The 23457-nt window shown below is 41.3% G+C and overlaps 1 protein-coding gene across 13 annotated transcripts in view; it reads right to left on the bottom strand.

Moving 5' to 3' along the window:
• The window catches only part of KIAA1217 (KIAA1217 ortholog), a 366051-nt gene that overhangs the window by 170496 nt on the left and 172098 nt on the right, over positions 1-23457 (bottom strand). For 4 of the 13 annotated variants that reach the window (XR_005103749.1, XR_005103748.1, XM_037384161.1 and 1 more), the window contains exons 1-2: positions 11811-12047; positions 6469-6755 (exon numbers count right to left, since the gene is read on the bottom strand). Coding sequence is in view for 11 of the 13 variants with exons in the window: in XM_037384161.1 (XP_037240058.1) it covers positions 6469-6755; positions 11811-11880 (357 nt within the window). In the remaining 2 variants the exon portion in view is untranslated. Of the gene's footprint in view, positions 1-6468; positions 6756-11810; positions 12048-23457 lie in introns of those variants that run through there. The other 9 variants (XM_037384153.1, XM_037384160.1, XM_037384150.1 and 6 more) reach the window with 4 other exon arrangements.

Genomic DNA, 23457 nt, shown 5'->3' on the forward strand with positions numbered 1-23457 from the left:
TAAGGCCTTGGAATCAGCAGAGCTTTAAGCTTGCAATCATGTTTCCTATGTTCATTTTTGTAGCTTTTCTTAGGTGCTTTTAACAACGTAAAATAAGAGCAGTGGCCTTTAACATACAGCGGCACTGGAAAGCAATGAATTGTTGTACCCAATGGTGAGACAGGGGACACATGTGCATGCTGGGGACAATCCTCCCTTCCCCAATGCGTAATGTGTTCTGTTGGGCTTAAAGATTATCCAGGGAGGAGGGGGAACTGCTGTCTCATTTGGGCAGGGAGGTAGTACCCATTGGCAGAGAAGAGGCAAGAACACACAGAAATCTCCTGAAACAACTTCTGAAACTTTTTTTTCCCTGAACAAATACCTACAGCCTATGCTGACAAAACAGCAAGTTCTAGCTGTATGACACCGACCTCTCAGATAAAAATAGGCATTTTTTGATAACACATTATATAGAACAGGATGTGAACCAAGTAGTAATTCAACAAAATGGATTTTCTCAACTAGAAAAGTCTGCAGCAACATATATCCAGAGTAAAATCACATTCTTCACATACACTGTGTACATTTTAAAATTAAATGTAATTTTTAAACTCTCTTTTTTAATGGGTACACACCAGAACAATATTCACACAATATTAATACTAAATCAACTTCTCCCTAACCAACTCCATGGCATCAACCAGCAATAGTGTAATGAATGCAAAATATGCTAGTTAATTTGACACACTGTCATTTGTACATATCCTAGTACTAAATAATTATCACTCAGACTTTGGGAGAAAGGTTAACCTGAAATTAATTCTAAAATATTTCCATTACTGGCTTAGTTTCAAGATATAACTAGGAGTAAAGCAAAGGAGCTGTGACCAAAAAAACCTAGTGATTTCTTCACTTCGTACTCTTTTCAATCCATTCACTTTAATAATCAATAAATGTTCCAAAAAAAGAGTTTATTTAGTGTTGCTTGATCAAGCAATGCAGAACATCAGAAAACCTTTATACCCTGTTTTTTCACCTGGAATTAGATAATGTGCTTACCATACTCTGCGGCCTCCTTATTCCCTAAATCCTACAGAGGATTTACGTTGAACTGAAGTTTCTCTCAAGTTTACATTTCTCGGGCGTCTTTAGGCAGAACCTAAGATTTTTCTCTTTTCACATTTTTAAGCTCAGACATTAACTACTGCAAACACCCAGCCTTTCCCACCTCAGTCTAACCCTTTTCATACCGAGTGATTTGAACCAACTAAACTTTGTAGTCCTAACCCTGCTTTTCCTTACCATATCACAGCAGTGACAGCGCGGAAGGGGACTCTCCCTTAAGTACTGATGTTTACTCGATCTGTTGTGACTGATATAAGTATAAAAGTGGTTCCAGCTAAGAACCCAGGGATTTTACTCCCTCTCCAGAGGGACTGAAAATGTCCCTTTTTGTTTATACCTAAGACCCAAAAGTCCCAATAGCCTTTCTACTGCTGGACTTTTACCTCCAAATGTGTTTACTCTTTACTAATGTACTTTTACCCAAGAAAAAAAACTATTAAGAAATGCCCCAGTGTTACCTTATGATATTTAAGCACATACTCGAAGTCAGTTTAACCAATTGATGCTATGATCCATTTAAAAAAAAGAGCAAGCTTCGGTATTTCTGCAGATATCAAATCCTGGAATAAATGCTGTTGTAATTTTAGGGTTCTATTTTAACAGTTAAAGGAGAGACATCTGGCAATAATCTACAAATAAATACAGTGTCTCCATTCTTAGTTTCTCCTCCAAAACACTACCTAGGACATTTTTGCAGCATGATTCATATAATCAACATAATACATTACAATGCCTTTCAAATAATTCTGAATTCTCAGTTCATTCAATAAAGAACTCATTTTTGAAAGAGAAAAAAGAACATGCCATGCCAGAAAACTTGCTTTATTGATTTAGCCCTGCTGCCAGGAGGAGCAACGTGGTGAAGCAAACTCCATGATTTCAAAGGCATTTTTTTACAGCAAGGGCAGAAAGAGAAAGAGGCTTATTTACCGAAATGTGAGATTCCACAGGTGAGGCCAGAGATGGTCTGAAATCCTCTTCCTTTAGTTCCAAAAGTTTCAGTTTATGATGAAGCCTGATATAATCCTTTCAAGCTGCCAGGTAAAACGCACGCCATATCTCAGCCGTATTTTCTTTCGCCCTTTTGCAGCGTAACTTTGTTATTTGCATAAAGCTTAGTTCTGGCCTATGGGACTTTTTGAACATCTACATGTTAGATTAGCTGTCTTGACATGCTCTATCAAGCATGACATCATGGATCTCCATGGTAACCTTAACCACACCTTCTCAGATGCCAGAGTTACCTGTCATGTTCAGACCTAACTGAACATAATAAAAAAACCCTCAACCACCATTTTCTAGGCACTCAGACTTGCACAGGCACCAGAAGCGTGTGGTTTTTTTTTTTAAATTGATGGAAATCTAATTTCACTTCCCAATAAATGTGGTCTTCACAGATCACTGGCTAAAACACCAGAGCTGTTCCTGACCCTTCCACATCTCCCGGTGTATTTCCTAGTCAAACAACAACAAAAGAAAGCTATGGCAAACACCTTCCAGCTCATTTTCTTAAGACATGCTCATCAGCTCCATATCTGAAAAACCTGTACACACATTTTTGCTCTCTGCCCCTCAGAAAGTTTTTTTTTAGCAAAGTGACTTGTAAAACAGGTTCACTGCAGGGATTACCCCCTCCCCTTCCATAGCCAGGTTAGCATTTTAACCTCTTAAATGCTAACTCTTTTTCACCCTTTCGGCCATTTGCCCAGCTTTTAAGTTGTTAGTTCTCTTTCCTCCTCTGCTGACCAGAGTCAACCCCACCTAAGCCAGTGATCATGTCCTGCCAGAGCTCAGCAGCAGATGATTCACACCATCTCAAACTTCAAAAGATCAAGATTGTTTTCCTCCTTCTTTTCTCTTTTTTCTTTCTAACTTTCCTAGAGATTACATTAGCACCTTGCTTTCATTAACACAGACAAGAGAGCCTTGGCAGAAGCAAGGTATCCAAAGCTCCTGCAGAAAGTCGCATTACCGATAAAAGAAAATTTTGTTCCTCGGCTTTCCAGGAGCTCTGGTGCCTGGCTGCAGGGCTGTCTTGCAAGGGGGAAAACCTGCAGTGTGGGGGCCCGCTGCCAAGAGCTGTGGCTGTGGGATGCTGCATTCCCCTGTGGTTCTTCTGGGGTGCACAAGGCATGGCACGCCTGCACCACCCCAGCTGCTGTAAACTCACCCCCCAGTTTAGCACGAAGAGCAGTTTAGCTGCAGGTTATTTGCCTTGCATCACTATCCCGAGGCCCTCGTGCAAATAAAGACAGCTCTTGTCTTTGCGAGCTTTCCTTTCCAAAATAAGATACCACAACACAAACAAGGCAAAAAACGTGTGGGGTGAAGGAGGGATGATCTGTGTGCACAGCTGGGAGGTTTCAGGTCACCATGTTTGTTAACCATCAGTAATCCCCACCAGCATTTTACCTGGCCATGATTGTACTTCTGATTTGTGGCAGGTTATCAAGAGTAGAAAGGGTCCTCAGGAGGCACGTCCAAGGGAGGGATTTATCTGAATAAACGAAGCCTGGAGGAAACCATTAATATGTAGTGGAAGATACGGACAACACTCAGAGCTGACCTTGCTGGTGGAGGCCATACAGTATGATCTGACAACATCAAATATTTTTTTTCCTGATGTTTACTTTCTGCAAACCAGGGGTCAGTTTGCCAAACTCAGATACTGCTGCTTAAAACCCACAAGAGAAGAAAGTCCACAAAAAGAGAGACAATTACCAATCTTGATTTTATGGCCCATTTTTGCTGGTTATGGACCTGACAGGGTTTAGAGCAACCTGGAAGACAAATTATATGATATCCAAGGGACTACCTCCTGACTGTAAATATTGGGATGTTTTATGTTCCAGCTGCACCATTTGACACAGAGATTAGAAAATGGTGTTGCATCAGCTACTATCCTTGATAAATCTCCCACAGTGGGGAAATTTCCACGATGTATAATGTTGCCATTTTCCAGATCTGGGAGCAGCTGGAGAAGTAAGAAGGGAGGAAAGGAACCTGGAAAATAAATCATGACATTTTCATTCATGTCTTCCCATACATCTTATATATATATATATATATATATATATATCACATACAAAATCTGTATGTTACACACACAAACCTACTACACATGGATGCAGTTTGTCTTTATACCACTGCTACACACATACATATAGAAGGGGGGAAAAAGAAGTATGTATGCTAAACATATGCACCCTCCAAAGCAAAACTGCATTATGGTCTTATTCATGGAGCAGCTAAGTAAGCATGCATTATACATACACATATATATACACACACACGGAGCTGTGTGCATATAATATAGATGTGTAGCTACACACAGAGATACATATACACACACACACACACACAAAATAGATACATGTGTGTGCACACATAGACACAACTGGTAAGAAAAACCCCTCTGAACTATAATGCCATGACCATAATAATCTTACTGCACCTGATGAGCCACACTGTTGACACATTACATTTCAGCTAAGCAAATTTCTTACAACTAGTATAACTCATTTCTGCATGTTATTAATGTGGCTTCTGTTCAGTTTATCTTTTTTTTTTTAAGTTATGCTGAATGAATTGAGGCTTCAGTCTTTCTGAATCCCAAGAAAGATAGTTTGATACTCTCGCAGTAATTTTAAAGTTATTTTGGTTTAAAATTACTTAAAAACTCATTACATACAATACATATGTCTAATCATCAAAAAATAGAAGCAGGAGACATTTGCATGAATTCTACCCTCAATAAATTAGCAAGGATGACACATTTTAAACAAACAGCAGGAACAGTTACTGCATTCCTTCTGTAATTTATTGCCTTCAGAAAAGGCTCAAATTACAAAATGTGTAGGGTGTAATGCTGTAGGCTGTTCAAACTGGGTTTGCAGTGTCTGCAACACTGGAACTAAATATTTACATGACTCCAAAAGATCTAATCTTTGGATTTCACCCCCCTGCCACCCCCTTTATTTAATTTGTATGCTATCTTTATCCACCACCCAGCACATTCCACACAGTCACTAAAGTTCATGGAAGAGATAAGTGGGGAAAAAAAAATAAAAATCAAGACTTTCAAAGGAAAGGAGGAAAGCTGTTTCAAAATAAGGAATAGATCATCTTCATTAGAGCTGAAGTCTTGCAGCTATTTTAGCTGGATACGCATGGATTCTAGCATTTGTGTGCTGAGGTGACTGATAGCACCTGGGATCTTTAGAGACCTTGTCAAAAGTTGTAGGGGGGAAGTTACCAAATTAGTGTCTTTCCAACCTGTAACAATGGTCTGATCTCCAAAGGTTCGGAAGGCTTCAAAAGAGGCTGGGAGTTCAGTAAGAACTGCCATAACAGAGCACAATATTTTTCCAACTTGTTTTATTCCTTACTTACAATTAATTTACTGTTAGTGCTGAAATACCTATAAAACATTGAGAAAAAAACCTTTTATAAAAGGTTTGCTGTCAATCATTTGTTAAATTGAGAGTAATGGGCATAAGATTTTTGAGCCTGAACTCTAAATTCTGCTGGTTGATTAAAAAAAATGAATTATGGAATAGAAGGTAGATTGTCTGTAAAGCTGAACATATTAAACTCTAATAATGCACCCAAAACCAGAGCCCAGAGTTAGGCTGTGAAAGGATCCTTGCATGGCATTCCTTGAATTGAGAAGGTTGAAGTGTCAGCAGCCTCCACCTGCTCTTAGAAATACATCAGCATGTCACATCTCCTCTGACCCTACACATACTTTTTGCTGCTGAAAAGCAATTGGAGGCAGGTGAAAAGCAAACCACCTTAAGGTACACTGCTGACAAGACCAATGTGGATGTCAAAACAGCTTGGAAGAGGCAGATACCTGTGGGTAAGTCCATTCTGTTTGTATTACAAGACTCAAAAATATAAAAGAAAGCAAATTAAAGGGTAACAAAGCCATCTTAGCCACACAGAAACACTCCACAGATATTTTCTTTTCTTCTGGGCAGTGGCACTAATATGGAAAGTGTAACAGAAATTAACAGCTGTTCCGTATTTTCCCTTCAGCTGTGAAAAGTAGATAGAGACCCATATACTAAGATCAAGAGTCTCACCTTCACCCCCTTCTCTGTGAATACTCTAAGAAAATGAAAAGCTCTTAAAAAATGTCAGTTTCAACAAACAATTCTAAGGTAATATTGAATAGTTTCATTTTTATTATTGTTTCTGTGAATTTCAAGGGAGTAACTAAATCTTAGGCTGCATCAAAAAAAAAATCTGTTTCATGCTTTGTTACATTCTCACCTTTTGTAATGAGGTAACACCCAGTTTTGTAGGAGTTATAAGGTCCGTTTAACAAAAAGCAAGATATGAATTTGACTTTCATACCTGATCTCTCAGTCTCTCCTGGTGTCCCATTATTGCTGTAGCATGGTGGGGATATTTCTGTTTCAGATGCTCAAGAAAAGCCTCTCTCTTCCTATCCATTTCCGAGGTTTGCATTCCCAATATTTCTTTGGAACTGCGAGGCCCACCTACTGTATGTCTTCGAGGGATGTTGCGGGTGGACTTTGAATTAGAGGAAGTGTGACTGTTCGGGGTCGAAAGGAGCTCTTTAGATCGGAGACATTCTGCATCATCTAGTGATGTTACATGCAAACTGGTTTTTGCCTGGTCTGAAAAAAAAAAACAAATCCCAGTGTATTATAAGAACTTAATCCCAACATTCACATTAATAAGAAAAAGAAAATAATCGAAATAAAAGCTAGATTCTCTTAAAAGTATGGTAGTGTTCAACGGCATGTTCTGCATCATTAGTCATATACACGTTGTAAGAAGTGGCCTGGAAATAATCACTTATATAAGCTATGCACAGTACTTACATACTTTTAACACACAACTTCAGCATTGCCTCACAGAAAAGTGAGTATCATTGAAGCAGATGTCCCTTTTATTTCATCTTTACCACTACGCAACTTGAAAAGAAGATCTGACAGGGCCCTTACTCCCTGACCTTTAAAATCTACAGGACGCTTTACACAGAAGAAATGGGTTTCTTCAATAGGCTCCAGTACACTTAATAGCCCTAGTATCTAGGTAACTAGTATCCTTAAGGATAGCAACTGATAAAATTCCTTGGACAAAGCAGATTTGTAATCCTTAATCTTTTTCCAGTGTGTTTTCAACATGCTCTGAAACACCTATGAAACAGTAAGAGGGTTTTGGAGGCTTTTTTTCCTGATTTCTGACTGTGGTCTGGTTTTAAATTTCATGGATCTCCCTTGGATTTTATATGTCTCAGGACAGCGGGCTGGAAAATACTACATCACTTTTTCAATAAACCGTTTCTTAAGAAACAGAATAAAACCAAGTTTTGCATGATATAAAAAGAAAAAAAACCCCAGTCAGATAAATTTTACAACTTTAAAATCTACTTTAAGGCCAAAGACCACGATAACATTTGTAAAGAGATACGCAGACACGGAGGGTATGTAAGTGCTGGCTTATCTTCAGGTAACTGTGTAATACGAACCCTCTGGTGCATGAAAAAGTGTGGTCTGGAGCCTTGTTACCTAATACCTTTGAAAAATCCCTCCCTCTCTTGTCAGCAAAGGGAAAAAAAAAAAAAAAAACACCAAAACCCAGAAGCACTGAAAAGGCCTCTCCGAGCCTGATGCAGCCTTCCTCATCTTTGGGCAGCCCCACCCGCCCCTGTGAGCATTAACCCTTTACAGCACCTCCCCAGGAGCTGGAAACTCCTTCCTCTATGGATTTTTAATACGTCTCTACTCCTCTCCAGCAGACACTTTTCACCTCGGAGCCCTTTATCCCACCAGCGACCGTCTCCCCGGTGAGCTGCCATTTATACGGCACTGCTGTTTGGAAACAGGCACCTACTCGCTTCTTTTTATGGTTCAATCCCTCAGTTTGACACCCTGCCTGCCACTTGCCTCAGGATTTTGTGCTGAGGATTTTTCAGCTTTCTGGTGTGCACTGACCATTGCCTGCCAAGTCCCACGTAACATCAAGCCCTGGTAGTAAAGTAAATCCCCCGTCGGTGGAGACGCTGCCAGTGTGATGTCGCAACAATTCACAGGGAGAACCAATTCCCTTGGGTTTCACAGGACAGAGCCCTGAAAGCGCCTCAAAGGCTTTGCATGTTTCTGTAAGCTCCCTGTAATGCTTAAAGGACTCCAATTTACCAACAACCCCCTCCCATTTGCATTCAGGGAACCCCGTCCCAAAAGCAGAACCAGCCCCAGGAGCCCAGGCTGCAGGTGGCACCATGCTTTGATAAGCACAGATCCAGGCAGGGCTTTGGAAACAGGTTTGGTTCACAGGGAAGTTTTACGCAGATTCTCACACAGATTCAAAACGCCATCTCTGATCTCCACAGCACCTTCCAAGACCTTCTTAGAAGCACAGTCATGGTTAAACCTTCAGAGCAGCAGCCTCACATGTACACACACACACTCAACTTTTCCAAACACAACCCAATTAAAAAACATCCAGCCTCACTGATGACTGAAAATTCAGAGCACCAACCACCAGGTGCACTCAGCTTGTTTGAGAAAAGTGGCAAAAAGGAGTTTTGCTGGCAATAATTTAAGTGTGGCTACTCCAGATACACTCAGTCAAAATAGTTTCTGAAAGCTTCACGGTCATTTCAATGGATTTTACATGGGAGGAAAAAAAGAGGTGGAATAGGGCTGGCTGAAATTTACCATCTTTAATTTGTTGCACTGAGAGCCCGGAGGTTATATTCCTGAGGCTGCTGGAACAAAGGCGGCAGACATAAATAAGGGATTTCCTTGGAGATCGAGGCAGTCAGCATGAGCGTGGGTGACTGAGTGCAGCAATTTGGTATAAACCCTTAAAGTATGGTCACAGCAGCATTTTCAATCACTGAATTGGTGGCAGGCACTTCCTCAAGAAGGCAGGTAAACCTACACTGGCAAACACAACGAAGAGCTCATGAATGTGTATTTTGGGTCCTAAATATTCTCATGCAAAACCTCTCCCTACTCTGCACTTGGGTCATTTCAATAGTTTAAGAAAAAAGTTCATTATTTGGAACATAAAGAGGCATATCAAGTAAAGTGTTTTACCACTAATTGTTATTGGGTGAAACCTTGAGAAGGAATCAAAAATAACATTCTTTTCTCATTCTATATTAGAAAGATTACAAATTATCTTATTTTTCTTTCATCTATTTGGAAAATACTGTATAAATACCAGTGAAAAGAAAGGAATGTAAACTATGCGAACTAATTGCTAGTCTTGCCATCGAGCTGACCTGGGCATTTAGCAGGATCCCGCAGCATTACAGCACACAGCAGCACGTGACTTTCTTTGCAAACCACACTCGCTGTCATGTTTGAGTATGGGTCTTTCCCCCAGTAACTGCTGAAAAAAATCTTCCCTAGCCACTTCCTAGCTAGCGATAAATGACTTTGATGGCAAGGTTGAAAGCGGGACAGTGAAATCCCCCCTGTGTAGCTCACGGCACATAAGCTCCACAGCTGCTGTGTGGGCCACTGCTACAGGGAGGAGAAATGGAGGGAGCTTTTCTGGATACTGGAGTTGCTCAATAACAGCGTGGGCAAAGTTCCCGTATCTTCCAAGTGAAGATAATAGGCCTAAAAATCAACCCCCACAGATAACTGTGCAATGTGTGAAGGATCATGTGGTGGTTCCCAGAAGAGAGCGAAGAGTAGCAAAAGGATAAATTATGCAAGTACCCTCCTTGGAAAAGGAGTCAAGAGAAGCCAACGGAAAACACAGAGGTGCACGATAAGCTTTTCTCCCTTTCTCCTTCCCGCATATCCAGAAGCTAAAAGCTGAAGGTCTTTCTGTTCAACAAAGTAGCAAGTCTAGAGGGCAACAAAAAGGAAAACTAGCTGATTGACAGGGGAGGACTTGGGCTATCCAAAGTCTTGAGTAACCCTGACACTTGAGTTGCTTCTCCAATCTGAAAACAAATTTCAAGATTTCTTAACATCACCCATTACTATAGTGGATGTAACTACAGGAAAGGCCCAGGTCTGCAGTGTAGAACAGTGTGCCCAGGATTATCAGGAAGATTATCATGAAGGATTGATTGCTATTAAGCTAGAAATTAAAAAATAAAAAGTAAAAAAGGGAAAAAAAAGGAAAAGAAAAAGAAGATAAAAAAGTCCTTCAACACGCCGTGGTACGCAGTTCTAAGTCACACCCTCCATGAAGTATACAAAGGTCAGGAAAGTCACTTTGCTTCATTATTTTAAATGTGAAGATTTTAATAGTCTTCGTTTGCAACCGAGGTGACATGAGAGAGGAACATTTTCAGAATAATTTCAGAAAAGTACAAGTATGGACCTGAACCGTATTGGTGCTATGAAACTGAGCCTTAAAGCAAACCACATGCAATACTTAAGTGTTTAAAAAAAGACTACAATTTTTACAGTGTGAGTCAAACTCACCTCCATTATATTTATGCTAGCAATAGGTTTGAGATTATTTGGAATCTTTCTAATTTCCTCTACTGTCTTTACAATTTGCTCTCTTTCCAAGGAACTTTCAAACGTAAATTCTGGATATGGGCCAAAACTACTGCATTTGGTTATGAGCATTCAAAGTTTTGGGGAATCATAGGATTGATCCAGTCAGACCTCTGTTTTTCTAGCTCCACATGTTTTCAGGCAGCTTCATACGATTTGTACAGAAGTATGTTACTGAAGGTGGTTTTTTCTCCTATTCTGACACATCCTTTAAGTGAAGATTTCCATCCCACTACACATAAATATATACAGACACAGATGCACGTGACTTGCACTTTCCAGTCTTTTAACTTTAAAAAATATTTAGAAGGGCACCAGGCAATTAATGAACTGCCAAGAAGAGTATTTTTTCCTCCCAAGCTCTCTATTAACTACTTTCTGGTATTACATACTTGCAAACTTGTGTCTTTTTTTTTTTTTTAAAAAAAACCACATGTACCCGACCATGCGCTATTTCTTTCACAGCAGCACAGTAACACAACTTCTTTTGAGGTGCCTATGAGGAGGAATACAATACACACGAACCGGGAATGTTCACAGGTGCTCCACAAATACCATAACAGACAGAGATTAGATTAGGTGTTTGCCATGCTACCTGAACGTTATGCACCACGTGGAATAGCCCACGAAGAATTCCCCAGGAAAGTTTTCCTTCACTTTTAGGCAAAATACATCGAGCAACGCACCACAGCTGACCCGCCGTGAAAACCACGCTTGCAATTTCTTGGCTTTGCTCCAAAACAAACCCACCGATTTCACACAAAGTCAACTAACCCTGTGACAATCTGCCGTGAATCTCCCTCTTCTAAAAGCCACCCCGAGGAAAAGATGAGCCCAGACCTACTTTTACGAAAGAAGTGCTATCTCTCTGCCCTAGGCGAGGCACGCAGCGCATTTAAAGGGAACGTGCCATGATTTCGGGCCCCCTCGCGGGAGCTGCACCCTCCGCGCCAGGCAGCGTCCTGCAAACCGTGACAGCAATGCAGCACGCTCCCTGCTCCAAAGGGTCGGCAGGGATCTCTCTGAGGAGAAAGTTAGCCTCACCGAGTCGGAGCAGTAGGGAAAACTGCAGAGCCATTAGCACGAGAAAGACATGCTTTTCTCCCCCATGCACTCTGCCTCCAGTTCTAAAAAGCGGCAGCGAGGGCACGTTTAAATGTGACTCCATCTTCGCCCGACTCCCTTACTTACCCTTCATCTGCCTGCTGTCTGTGGAGCAAGCCATGCACAGCTCAAGTTTCTGGCTTTCATTTTCCTCCATTGTCCCTGCCTACCGCACAGGCTCCCCTCTCCAACTTGGAAGCCGCTGCGCCCGGGCTGTCAGCGCCAGCCTCGGGGAGGAGAAAGGCAGCTCTCCCCTCCCGCGGCGAGCCCCCCGCGGCGCCCCGCATGCCCGCCGGGCCGGCCCCGGGCTGCTGCCGCGGCAGTGGGCGGCGGGCGGTGGGCGGTGGGCAGCGGGCGGACGCGCCCCCGCGCCCTGGGCCCCAACAGGTGATGGGCTCCGCTGCAGGCAGCCCCTAGCCGGGCCGCTTCCCGCGGCAGCCGCGCAGCCTTATGAAAGGGAACATTTCAAACGTGATTACAGGCCTGAGTCTCTGCTGGAATCCGAATCCGCAGCCTTTTAAATCTCCGTCATGGGACAAAAGGCTTTCCACAGAATATTTTTTTAAGCTCGTAACCACCAAGCCCACAAACATTCCTGATAAATGCTCCTCTGTCTGTTTTAGCGTCTCGTTTAAAAGTAATTCATTATATAAGCGCTTTGAGGTTTTGTTTTCTGTTGAATTCTTTCAAGCTGCTCAGAGAACGAATTAGGGAAAAATCAAGATACAGGAATTCAACTTTACTGAAGCCAATACAAATGAATGGTAGCAATATGTAAGCAGGGACTTGGGTTAAGAGGGATTTTGAAGCCTCAGTAGCAAAGCGTACAGAAACCCAAAACTAATTCTCTCTTGGCGGGTCGGAGGCCGGAAGCCTGCATGGGAACCAGCAGATCCACCGGGCTGCGAGGCAAAAAATAACGCAGCTGAGAAGGATGAGATCAAATCCCACAGACTGCAGCAGATGCCACATGTGTTGATTTAGTGGAGAATATCAGACCAAATTCGTCTATCGAAATCATAGCGCAGAGCCAGAGATGGTAGAACAAACTCAGTGTTGAGTTACAGCCTCGAGACCGGAAAGTTTATCCACTGACAACTTCTGAATTAAGTCAAGAACAAAGCATAATTGAGATATCAATAGAAATACGCAATTTCTCATTTAAATCGACCTTGTACTGCAACGCCAGATAACAGTTAGCATCTTGGATGTCTTTTTAAACAAACCTAGCGTAATCTGGCCTTCCAAGCTTCCTTCAACTCTTGACTTCAATATAACATCAGCTAAATTGCTTGCAATGACCTCTCAACCACCCAGTCCACACAGGCTAGGAAAATTCCCTTATGGTTCCTTCTACATCTCTATCTGGCAGAAATGTCATCCCGTCTGTTTGGATTATTGAATGCAGAAATGTTTTGTGTATACATAAATTCAGTACAGAAGCTCAAGGAGGATCACTCTCCTCATGCCCCAATCCTCCCCTTTCCAGGCAAGAAAGCCATTTGAGTATATTACAATTAACAATTGATAAATGAACAAAATTATTGTTCATTAGATCAGACATACATATTCTCCAGCACTTAAGAAATATTTATTTTCCTTTTTAACAATTCATTCTATATGGTCTTGGAACCTGGCAAAGGTCCCAGAAACCTGGCATGGAAAACAGAGAAGAGATGAAAATACAATCTAAACATTAGCAGCACTATTTAAGGTCTGCAGTACAGTGCTCCCAACAGAATACTCCTATAGTTGCCCTGCAATGTAAAGAAAACAGTGTGATACACATTGTATTTATAGGAGTGTTTTTACTGGCCTTGGGTTACTCCTGCTCATTCTGATTGGGGACTATTTTAGGAGGAGAAGTGATGGCCAGCCATCACGCTTATCTGATGTTGCCTTTTGCAATATGGAGGAATGTGCCTTTAAGATTGAGGTCTTCCAGAGTCTGGACAAGCGCAATGAGCCTCTTGCAACTTATATTCACAGCCAGCTGGAAGGAGAAGGGGGCTCTTACAGGAATAGTGATCACTGAACATCACCAACTGCAATAGAAAATAACTCTGAAACCCTTGATTGGAAAACAAAGCCAATGCAATTGCCTGGAGTAGCAAGATGAAAGCTGTACCAAGACATTTGCTATGCACAGGGCTCAGAAACTAAGAGTTGGGAAACTAAAGGCATTTAAAAAGACCTTACCCTGAAATAACAGTGGAAAGCACAATACATACTCGCCTACAAATGCTTAAAAGGAAGATGCTTTTGCAGCCTTATACCAAAAAAAGGGTTAGCTCTAAAAATCAGTACAGTTTGTACCAAGGGCCTTATAAGATCAAAATCAATGCACTCTAGCCCCTTAGGAGGCTTTATCTCCATCCACGTTGGGGGAAAAAAACTAGAAAATTAGTTTAAGGAGAAAAAAAAACCCAACTTCATTAAAATTAAAATATATTTAATTTTAGCCAGCACCATTTAGTTTCCACAGCAAAGAGCACAAGTCAGAGAGTTGGTCTCTCAACTTCCCCACTGATGGGTCCCACTGAGCAGAAGGTGCCCCTCGGGATGGTGCTAACCTAGTCTGAAATTTTTGCTTTAATGGCCACACCAGGATGCTCCCACTGCTGAGACTGACAGTAAATGATATTGCTGATGCTACTAAACGGTCTGAGCAACATGGACCCCCAAAATGCAGAGATCATCCAAGAGAGACTGCTTATTTGGTTGCAGACGTGTGACTTGAAAAGTGGGTATCCCCTTAGCAGAACTTCTGTGGCTGCAGAAGCAGTCTTTTGAACAGTTTTAAAGAGCACTGGCAAAAGGTGAGACTAAACATGTACCATCAAAATCAAAATAAACAAAAGAGCCCCACCCAGCCTCACAAGAAACATAATCATCTCTGCTGCTGCTTTGGACAGGGAACAATTGGGACAGCAAGGTCTCAAAACACGTCCTCTCTTTAAGGGAGAAGTCCTTGGGTCCCAAACTGGATTTAATGAATGTAAGTAGTAATGCTATTCCTTAAGATGTCACCTATGTCTATTTAAAAGGATTAGTGAAACTCCTTTAGCAGCTGAGAAACTGGAGGCAGCCAGAACCATTATGCTATTAGGCTCAAATAAAGTACTCCCCAGCATAGTCACTGGGATGAATCACTAAGGACAAGTTAAATAAACTTGATTAACCAGTTCATAGCACGCAATCAGCATTTGTTTATCTGTGGGATCAACAATAACAGTGGTTCCTTTTAATTACTGTGCTCAGATCTGGACCCATCAATATCAAAACAATGCACAGAGAATAATTGCTAACAGGATATGCTGTTTTAATTGTGTTTAAAATTAATGTCCCAGAGCGACTTAAACACTTCTGGGTTTAGCATGTGCATAAAAGGAACAATTAACAAATGCTGGCTGCATTTAATTAGTCAAATTTATAATATAAAACAATGACTCCATGATCTAGCAATTACTCACAACTAAAAAATTGGGAAGTTAATTATTAATAGTTAAATCAGAAGCAGCATCCCATAATTAAAGATCTGTCTCAATGTCCATGTGAAACCATGCAGCCACTGAGAAAAACATCATGAATGCTCTACGCAGGAACCAACCCGACACTACCCTGCTATAGTCCAGATGCAAATATTAGACCTGGCGGGGTGAGGCAGAAGTCTGGGAGGAATTACAAACACTCTGGTGGGTCACACTGCAGCACCTCTCCAAGCCATTACACAGGCAGCGATCATCTGGGCCTGCCTTGGAGGAGGGGAGCATCAAGAGGATGCTCCACCAGGTCTGGTCAGATTTGAAATAGAGAAAGTAACGTTAACAAACTATGGAAAAACAACACTGAGGGTGGTGAAACTGATTTCCGCCTTGGCCAGCAAAGAGCAGCTTCAGTGCTGCAATTCATTTGAGCACGTCTATTCTCGTTTGTGCTCAGCAAGTTCACTGCAATCCTTGGCGTGGTCTCTCAATGCTTAAAATAGACTCACTCCTAAAACTAAAGAACTATGTTCAGATAGTGTATCACCAAAGATGATACAATATTAGCTGCTAGCTTGTACAAGCAAAATGAAAAAAATCTCCTAGTTCTATCAACACAAATCCATGCAAGTAGATCTTAGGGGAAAAGAGGTTTACACTATTTTAAAATTAATTGTCTACTGATTTGGTACTGTACAACAAGGATCTGCAGATTTTTAAGATGTAGAGGGGGGCTTTATGATCATTTGGTCTCATCTGCTTAGCAAGGGATTTTAATGAACTGGGTCCTATTTCTAAGGCAAGGATAGTGGTTAAACTATTCAGTGGTTAGATTAAAACATCTGAACTTGATTTTAAGATTTACAAAGACAAACAATCTAATAAAACCTCTGGGATTATTTATAATGAAATTACCTTCGCTGTTAAAAAATCTGTGGAGAGTTTCAGTATTTATACTCCATACACTCCAGTTCCATTAAGAACTCTCATACTTGTGAGGAAAAATTAGTCCAGGGAGTGAAATGGTAACACTCCAGCTGAAGCAAGAAGGAAAACTGAGTATGAGCTTCTCTACACATCTCCATAACAGAATTTCATCGTGTGCTGTCAGACCTACAGGTTTCAGCTCTTCAGAGAAGTTCAGAGACTGACAGCGGTACCAAGAGCCACCACCAGCCTTAATCACTAAAACAACTATTAAAAAGTCACTAAGAGGTTGAACATGAGATACTCAGGTGATACATTCATCTTTCCAATTCCATTTCAAATGGAGCTCTGGAGAGCATCTATAATCACCTGCCACTTGGCACTGCCAAGCTCTCAGGTATGACGCAGGATGCAGTGTCCCAGCCCACCTCCCACTGACAAGCACTGTGCTGTTGAGTGCCTTATGCATCTCCAAGTAACAGAGCATCCATCCTTCATTCACTCCAAACAACATTTTTCTCAAGCTCACAACTCACGCCTGGACACCTACATCATGTTGAATATGTTAGGTTTTCTCTTTTCCAAGTTTTGTTCTTGTTCTCTTCCTCCTCCCTCCAATTTTTTAAATAAATGTTAAGGTCTGAAAGCAGTGAACCACTTGTGCATGTCCTAAATCAAACTGAGAAAAAGGACTATGGTCATCACAAAGAAGTACTAACATTCAAGGGTGGTGGTGGTGGTGGTGTGTGTTTAGAAAAAGGTGAATCTTCTCTCTCATAAATTTATTTCCCCCTCTAATTTGGGACAATCCCAACAAAGCTAACTCTAGATACACTTTAACATGACTTCCTTTCCCACCACTCAAGGTAAGATGGAACAGAGCTAAATGTGCTTAATTACAGTATGCATGTTTCTGACTCGTCCAATGCAACACCTTATTTAAGACTTTTTACACACACACACCCCCTCCATTGATGTCATCCCACCGTACCAAGCTAACATTAATATTGGTACATTGCCACCAGCACAGCCAACTTTGAGCTGAAGCCCCTGGACATGCTGCAGCTCCTCCTTGTGCCTGCCAACCTGGCCAGCCCTTCACACATCACACTTCCCATACAGAATCACCTATGGTAAGGAATGAGATCAGCCTGCAAACACAGAAATAGAGAATATGAACATCTGCTTTTGTAAGGTACCAAACAAATAACTCTGTGAAAGGAAAATGTGCCTTACATCGTGGAAATTTCAATCACTAGAGTTTAATCAAATAAAAAGCAATACGTGGGTGGGAAGGAAAGTGCAGGGAATTGTTTCTGAGGGAGGTGGAAGAAAGGGAGAGGAGAAGGTCACTTCTAAGTCCATCTGCTCTACATTCAAATTCCATTTCTCCCTGGTGTAAAGCATTTTGGTTTTGATAAGTTCCCTTTTGGATGACTTTACTCAAACAGAGCTCTGGTGAGGGTTTGGATTCAAATTGGTCCAACTTTTTAGCAGTGCCAGAAGAACAGACTTAATGCCTGAAACACTGACTATTGCTGGTTTCATGGATGTCTGCAGGATCTGGTTGTAAATGTATGAAGCAGCATGCTTTAGTGATCAAAGGCATCGAGAGTTGCTCTCTGCAAAGTACAATTACACTTTAAAAGAATCATAAGAGATCATTTATTTCATCTCTTACCAAGTACACATGGAGTTTATAAGATTGTCATGTGACTGCTTCAGTTAATAGCAAATACAAAGTGTACTTTGATGGAGCCTGTGTCCTGAATTAATACAATAGTTCACATTATGTTGTGATTACCGTAACTACTTACTTATCAACAGGAGAATGGTTTAAGTAAAATAATTAGCAAATAATGATTACAAATTAACACAATGGTACCAGTGTTGCCAATCCACACAATTCATGATGATGATCTTTCTTGAAAAGTCACTTTTTTGGGAACACTATTCATTTTATTAATCTCTGGGCATATATTTGACTTTTCTCCACAGTGTCACTGGCAAGAACTAGATTTTTTTCTAAGACTCAGACTAAAATCACAGGAGAGATCAGCACCACTGTGACTTATTGGGCTGGGCATTTTTAATTGTTCTTACTAGTTTCTCCCTGTCTCTTGCCACAAAGGTAATACTATACACAGCAAACAGCAATCTGAATGTCTGAAAAGACGTAAAGACAACTAGAGTAAATTCTTACAGCTTTGTTTCCATGTGGATCTGATTTCTAACCCAGTATGGATGGACACAGGTTGTGGTTTGTGAACCTTTTGTTTCTACTCCTTGTAGAGCACCAGCTCCTGAAGGCAGATGTCAAAGCAGAGGGCTCGTGTAGGACTTCCAACCTGTAAACATATCAATGACCTCTCCAACAGTGTATGTACAGCCCCTTCCTTAAAAAGTGCCTCTCTGACCTTCCCAAACCATGCTGATGCTATCATTAAGACAGTTGATTAGTAAGAAAGCAATCAGAGCTGACAGCAGCGGTGCTCCTGTTCTTTCTCAGGCCTGCCCAATCTGTTCTGCTGGGATGCACACTTATTAATTCACTCTTCAGTATTTAGGATTTCATAGCTTTAGGGACAGGGACCATTTGATTATCTTGTCTGACTTCCCATCTATCACAAGTCATTAAATTTGATATGGGGTCCTCACACAAAGGCCAAACACTTAAATGAGGTGAAGAAGACATTACTGATCTCAGGAGAACAATGCTGCATCTGCACTAGCATTTGTTTCAAACCCCACCACACATGTGATGAGATCTACCCTGATGATCAGCACAAAAAAGTGAAGGACATCAAGCTCCCAGCTGACTTAACCCCAAGAAAAGCTCCTTCCTCTGCCTTTAATTTCCCAGATCAGACATCCACCTTAAAAAAACCCCAAAACTATCCTAACTTCAGAGCTGTGGTGCACACATCCAGTCACTCTCTCCAGCGCAGTCAGTCTCTTAGGCATGAAAAAAGAGTGACGGGAAAAAGAAAAACACCTCAAAACATACCTAGTCCAATGTGCATGGAGGCAAACCCTCCTGAGCACTGCACATTACCAGCTGAAAAGCTGAAGCTTGACAGTTGATTATAATCACTGTCTTTAATACCGAGCTGCCAGTGCAACAAGTGTGTTATTTAAGAGCATTTCAGCACACAGACCCACAAAGGTGGGCAATGGAGCTGATGGATCAGGCAAACCACATCAGGACTGCCAGAACCATCCACCCTGCAACAACCACCCCCATAAATACAGGCTTTTTCGCTGCACCTGGGCTAACATGGCTTTTGCAAATATCCCCACTCTCATTTCACAGACTATGTTATAGTTAATTGACTGATGTTTAACCACCCTCAGTGCTAAGGAATTGCCTCCTGTTTCCTTAGGATAAAGCTGACTTAACTTCAGTTTCCAGCGATCGGACTTACTCTCCCCCTTTGTCTGCCAGACCCACCAGTGCCGTAGGGCCTGTGCTTGGTGAGAAAGCCATCTCAAAGCCTCCTCCTCAATCACTTGCCTCAGCTGAGCTCCTGAAGACTTCCATTATACCTCAGTGTCAGGTTTTCACCTTGGAAAACAAGTCTTTGCCTCTCTTCACTTTCTTTCTAGTATTCCCATCTTCTCCTTGCAGTACAGCTAGCAGGATTATCAGAGCCCATTCTTCTGAACTTAATATACTAACAGTAATAAAGGAGTACATGACCTAAGCTTACCTCTGAAAACACTGGTGTGGCTGGATGCTGCACAACAGCACAGAGCTCCCAGGGAAAGGGGTGTCAGGCTGGTGCACTTCCCAGCTGGGACAGGGAGCCCGTGGCCACAGCCACCTCTTCCCAAAAAGGGAGAGCATGCTTTGGGTTTAGCAAGGGCAGAACGTCCAAGCACCACGCGAGCCACAGTGACATGACTCTGGTGTCATACCCGATTTCTCCTACAAGGGGAGGTCTTCTCCTTCTGTGCAACACTTTTGCAGAAGATAAAAAGGGAGAAGAAGTAACAATGATCCATCTCATCAGGCTCCAAGAAGGACACAGAATTGCCTGGGGTGAACGCAAGAAGCAGCAACGTCAGCACAGAAAGGTGTCATACGATGTTTAAGCTTATTCAGAGGCAATGCCTCTGTCTCTCTCATGAATAAATACATAACCCAAGACAATTTCATTCCAAATGTTTTGTATTTCCTACAAAAACTTTTCAAAGAACGTGATGACTCACAGGTGAGCTCTCCACTGACAACACAAAATGACACTGTATTTGTTACCTCCCTTCACAAACTGCAAGTCTGCACTGAGATATCTGTGTATGTCACATAATATAGCATATGCCTTTACACGCAGCATAGCTGAGGATAGGGAACAGGCAGTAAAGGTAGTGACAATGACAGGTTTTCTTTACTCCAAAGGAAAAGGTTATTAAATACTAACTGGTAACATAGCTTTTACTGCATACGCATATACTCCAATACTCTGATTTCCAAGACTCACCTGGAAGTATAATTCTGTGATTTATTAAATTTTATTTATGATTTTCATACTATTGCCTTAATCATTCATAATTAACATAAAACATAACAAGGTCCAGTGATAAATTCCCACTTTTTTCCCCTCTTTTGCCTTTTTGCTCTACATCTGCCATTAAAAGATAGTACTTCAAGACTTCAGCTGGAATGATATCTAAATCCTTTTACCAGTTGGAAGAAATTCTGGGCAAAGTGCTGGAAGGAAAGAAGTATCAAAACCTCTTTGAAACAAGATAACAATCTTACTTACATGCCTCCATTTTAAGTTTTATAAGCTCCTATAAATCCTCTCTCACAGCACAGAGTAACACAGGAATGCCCATGGATGAGGGCACTGGGTAAGCAAAGGATGAGTTTACAACCCATGAGCAGTATTCATTCAGTGCTTTTAGTCTGCTTTTTTGCAAGGAGTCTTGCCCTAAGAGCTCAAATCAAGAATAGCTGGATCCTGGTAGAGCAGCTCTATCCAGAGCTATTCTCTACCCAGGACTATGGGAGTAAACCTAAGTGCAGAAGATGGTCTGCAGAATGGAAATTAGGACAGAGTGCTTTACAAGTCTGACATCACTTGGAACACCTAAACCAAATCTGAATAGTTTCCTAAAGAAGTGCCTAAATGCAGCCAGAAAATACAGTCTGAATTCCACAGTTAGGGGCTAAAATGCTACAGGCAGTAATAATCAATCACTTTCTTTTCCCCACCATCACAGAAGGTAATTTGTTTGCTTTCTCCACCCTGCAAGGAAAAGACCGGGTGGTCTTCTGAGTTAAGAATCTGAGAAATATTCCTCTCAAGGACAAGGCCACACCAGGCCTCCTGGGCAGCATGAAGTCCTTTTTCAACACTGTCTTACACTGTACTTTATTTTAGTCACGGACATTAAGACTGTGGTAGTACTTTTGAAATCATCACTAAATACCTCTTCTTCATAGCTCCATGCAAATCTCAGGAGTGTTTCCAAGACATGAATAAGGCCTCAGCTGCTGAAAGGTAGCATGTTTTCAGTTCCTCAGCTGTCTTCATCAGCATGGGACTGCCCTGACACAGGGATTCTTTATTTGATTGAAAACTAATTCCCCTTAATCTTGCAGAAGTTGTCACAGGTTTTAAGAATATAGCAGCTTTATTCAATACATGATAGGTAACTGTGAATTCTGAGGCTGTTAGTTTGTCGAAGGAGTGACATCTCAATAAAAATAAACACAAAAACTCAGGCCCTTGCAGACAGCTTAAATCATTCACAGTCTACTTTTTTAAAAACATCTAATACGTTGCTATACATTCAGACTTTTAAAAAAAGAATTAAACTTTTTTGTATCTTCAGCCCCTTCTTAAATAACGTACATCTGATAAAGCCTATGCTCAAAGCCATGCCATTTAAAGTCTAAGTTGTTTGTACTAAAAAAACTAAGTCATGGAGTCTTCAGTGTTGCAATTCAGCTTCCTTTTACAGCAAAAGGAAGGTAGAAGAAAATGGGGCAAGAATCAGGCTGAAAAGCTTTCTGAAAACTGCAGCTGCAGCCAACAGCTGAAATTTAAAATCAGACATTGTTTTCTCTCCTCATCTTGTGGGCTCTGCCACAGTTTTCAATAAACCACAAATTCAGCCACAGAGGCACTATTGCTTGTAATTTTCTTTTGCTGATGGAGCTAAATTAAGACCCATAAACACTTCCCCCTGACTTCAGAAAGTAGTGTATGCCACTCCCCAGTAGGACTCATGACACGTTCCATGTGGACCGCATGTTAGGCAAGGAGCAAAACCCACATGTGGTCCTGTGAAATTAATAATTTAATGTTGCAGAGAGAACCTGAAACACAAGATCATATGGGTCAAAGAAAGCAGAAGCAAGAACTGCATTTTTATTTCCCAACCCAGTGAGAGAACAGACATGTGACAGCCAGCAGACACGGTTCCCTTAGATTTCCACAGGGGATGCAGCAATATCCCTTGGTAAAGAAACAAAGAAGGGAGATCCTCCACTCAATAAAAAACTGAATAATGACAGGAAAGACCCCGTTGGAACAAAAGCCAGATTTCCTAGGGGATGGAGATTACCAGTTGCATCACAGAGAATGCATTGGTCCAGGCCCCTCTCAACCTTAGTGAGCTGAAAAAGAGGGCGTAAGTGAGGTGGCAGAGCTTGCTGAGAACATTACAATATTCAGTGAAGACAAGGGCTGATTACGAAGAAGAGACTTCACAAGATTCACTGACTAGGCAGTAAAGTGACAGATGAAATCCCATGTAGATAAATGTAAAGTGATACACATTGACTTTCAACAGACTATTATCACTCAAAAGGAGAGTTTGAGGTTATAAGTGTTTTATGAAAATTTCACCTCAGTGCGGACTAGTGATTAAAAGACCAAATAGATATTAGAAAATGCTAGGAAAAGAATAGTGAACAAGAACAGACAATATCATTATGCTACTGTACAAATCCACAGCCTACCCACATTTTTAGTATTGCATGCAGTTTTAATTAACTCCAGGTCAAAAAAGATAGAGCAGAAATAGAAACGTTAAGAAAAAGGTGGCATAGATGATCAAAGTTATGGAACAGTTTCTGTATAAGGAACAACTAAACTATGTAGGACTCTCCATTCTCAAAACAGATGACCCAAATGTCTGTTTGACGCCTATAAACATGAGTGACAGAAAGAAGCTGAATCGGGAAAGACTGTTCATTGTCTCTCTCAATACAGACTGTAGGGTCATCAAACGAAACAAGTAGGTTAATGATTCAGAAATACATAGATCTGAATATTAATTTCACAGAGCACTGTAGAAGTGCTGATAAG

Source organism: Falco rusticolus, chromosome 4 (assembly GCF_015220075.1).
Source record: "Falco rusticolus isolate bFalRus1 chromosome 4, bFalRus1.pri, whole genome shotgun sequence".
In the NCBI taxonomy this organism is placed as follows: Eukaryota; Metazoa; Chordata; class Aves; order Falconiformes; family Falconidae; genus Falco; species Falco rusticolus.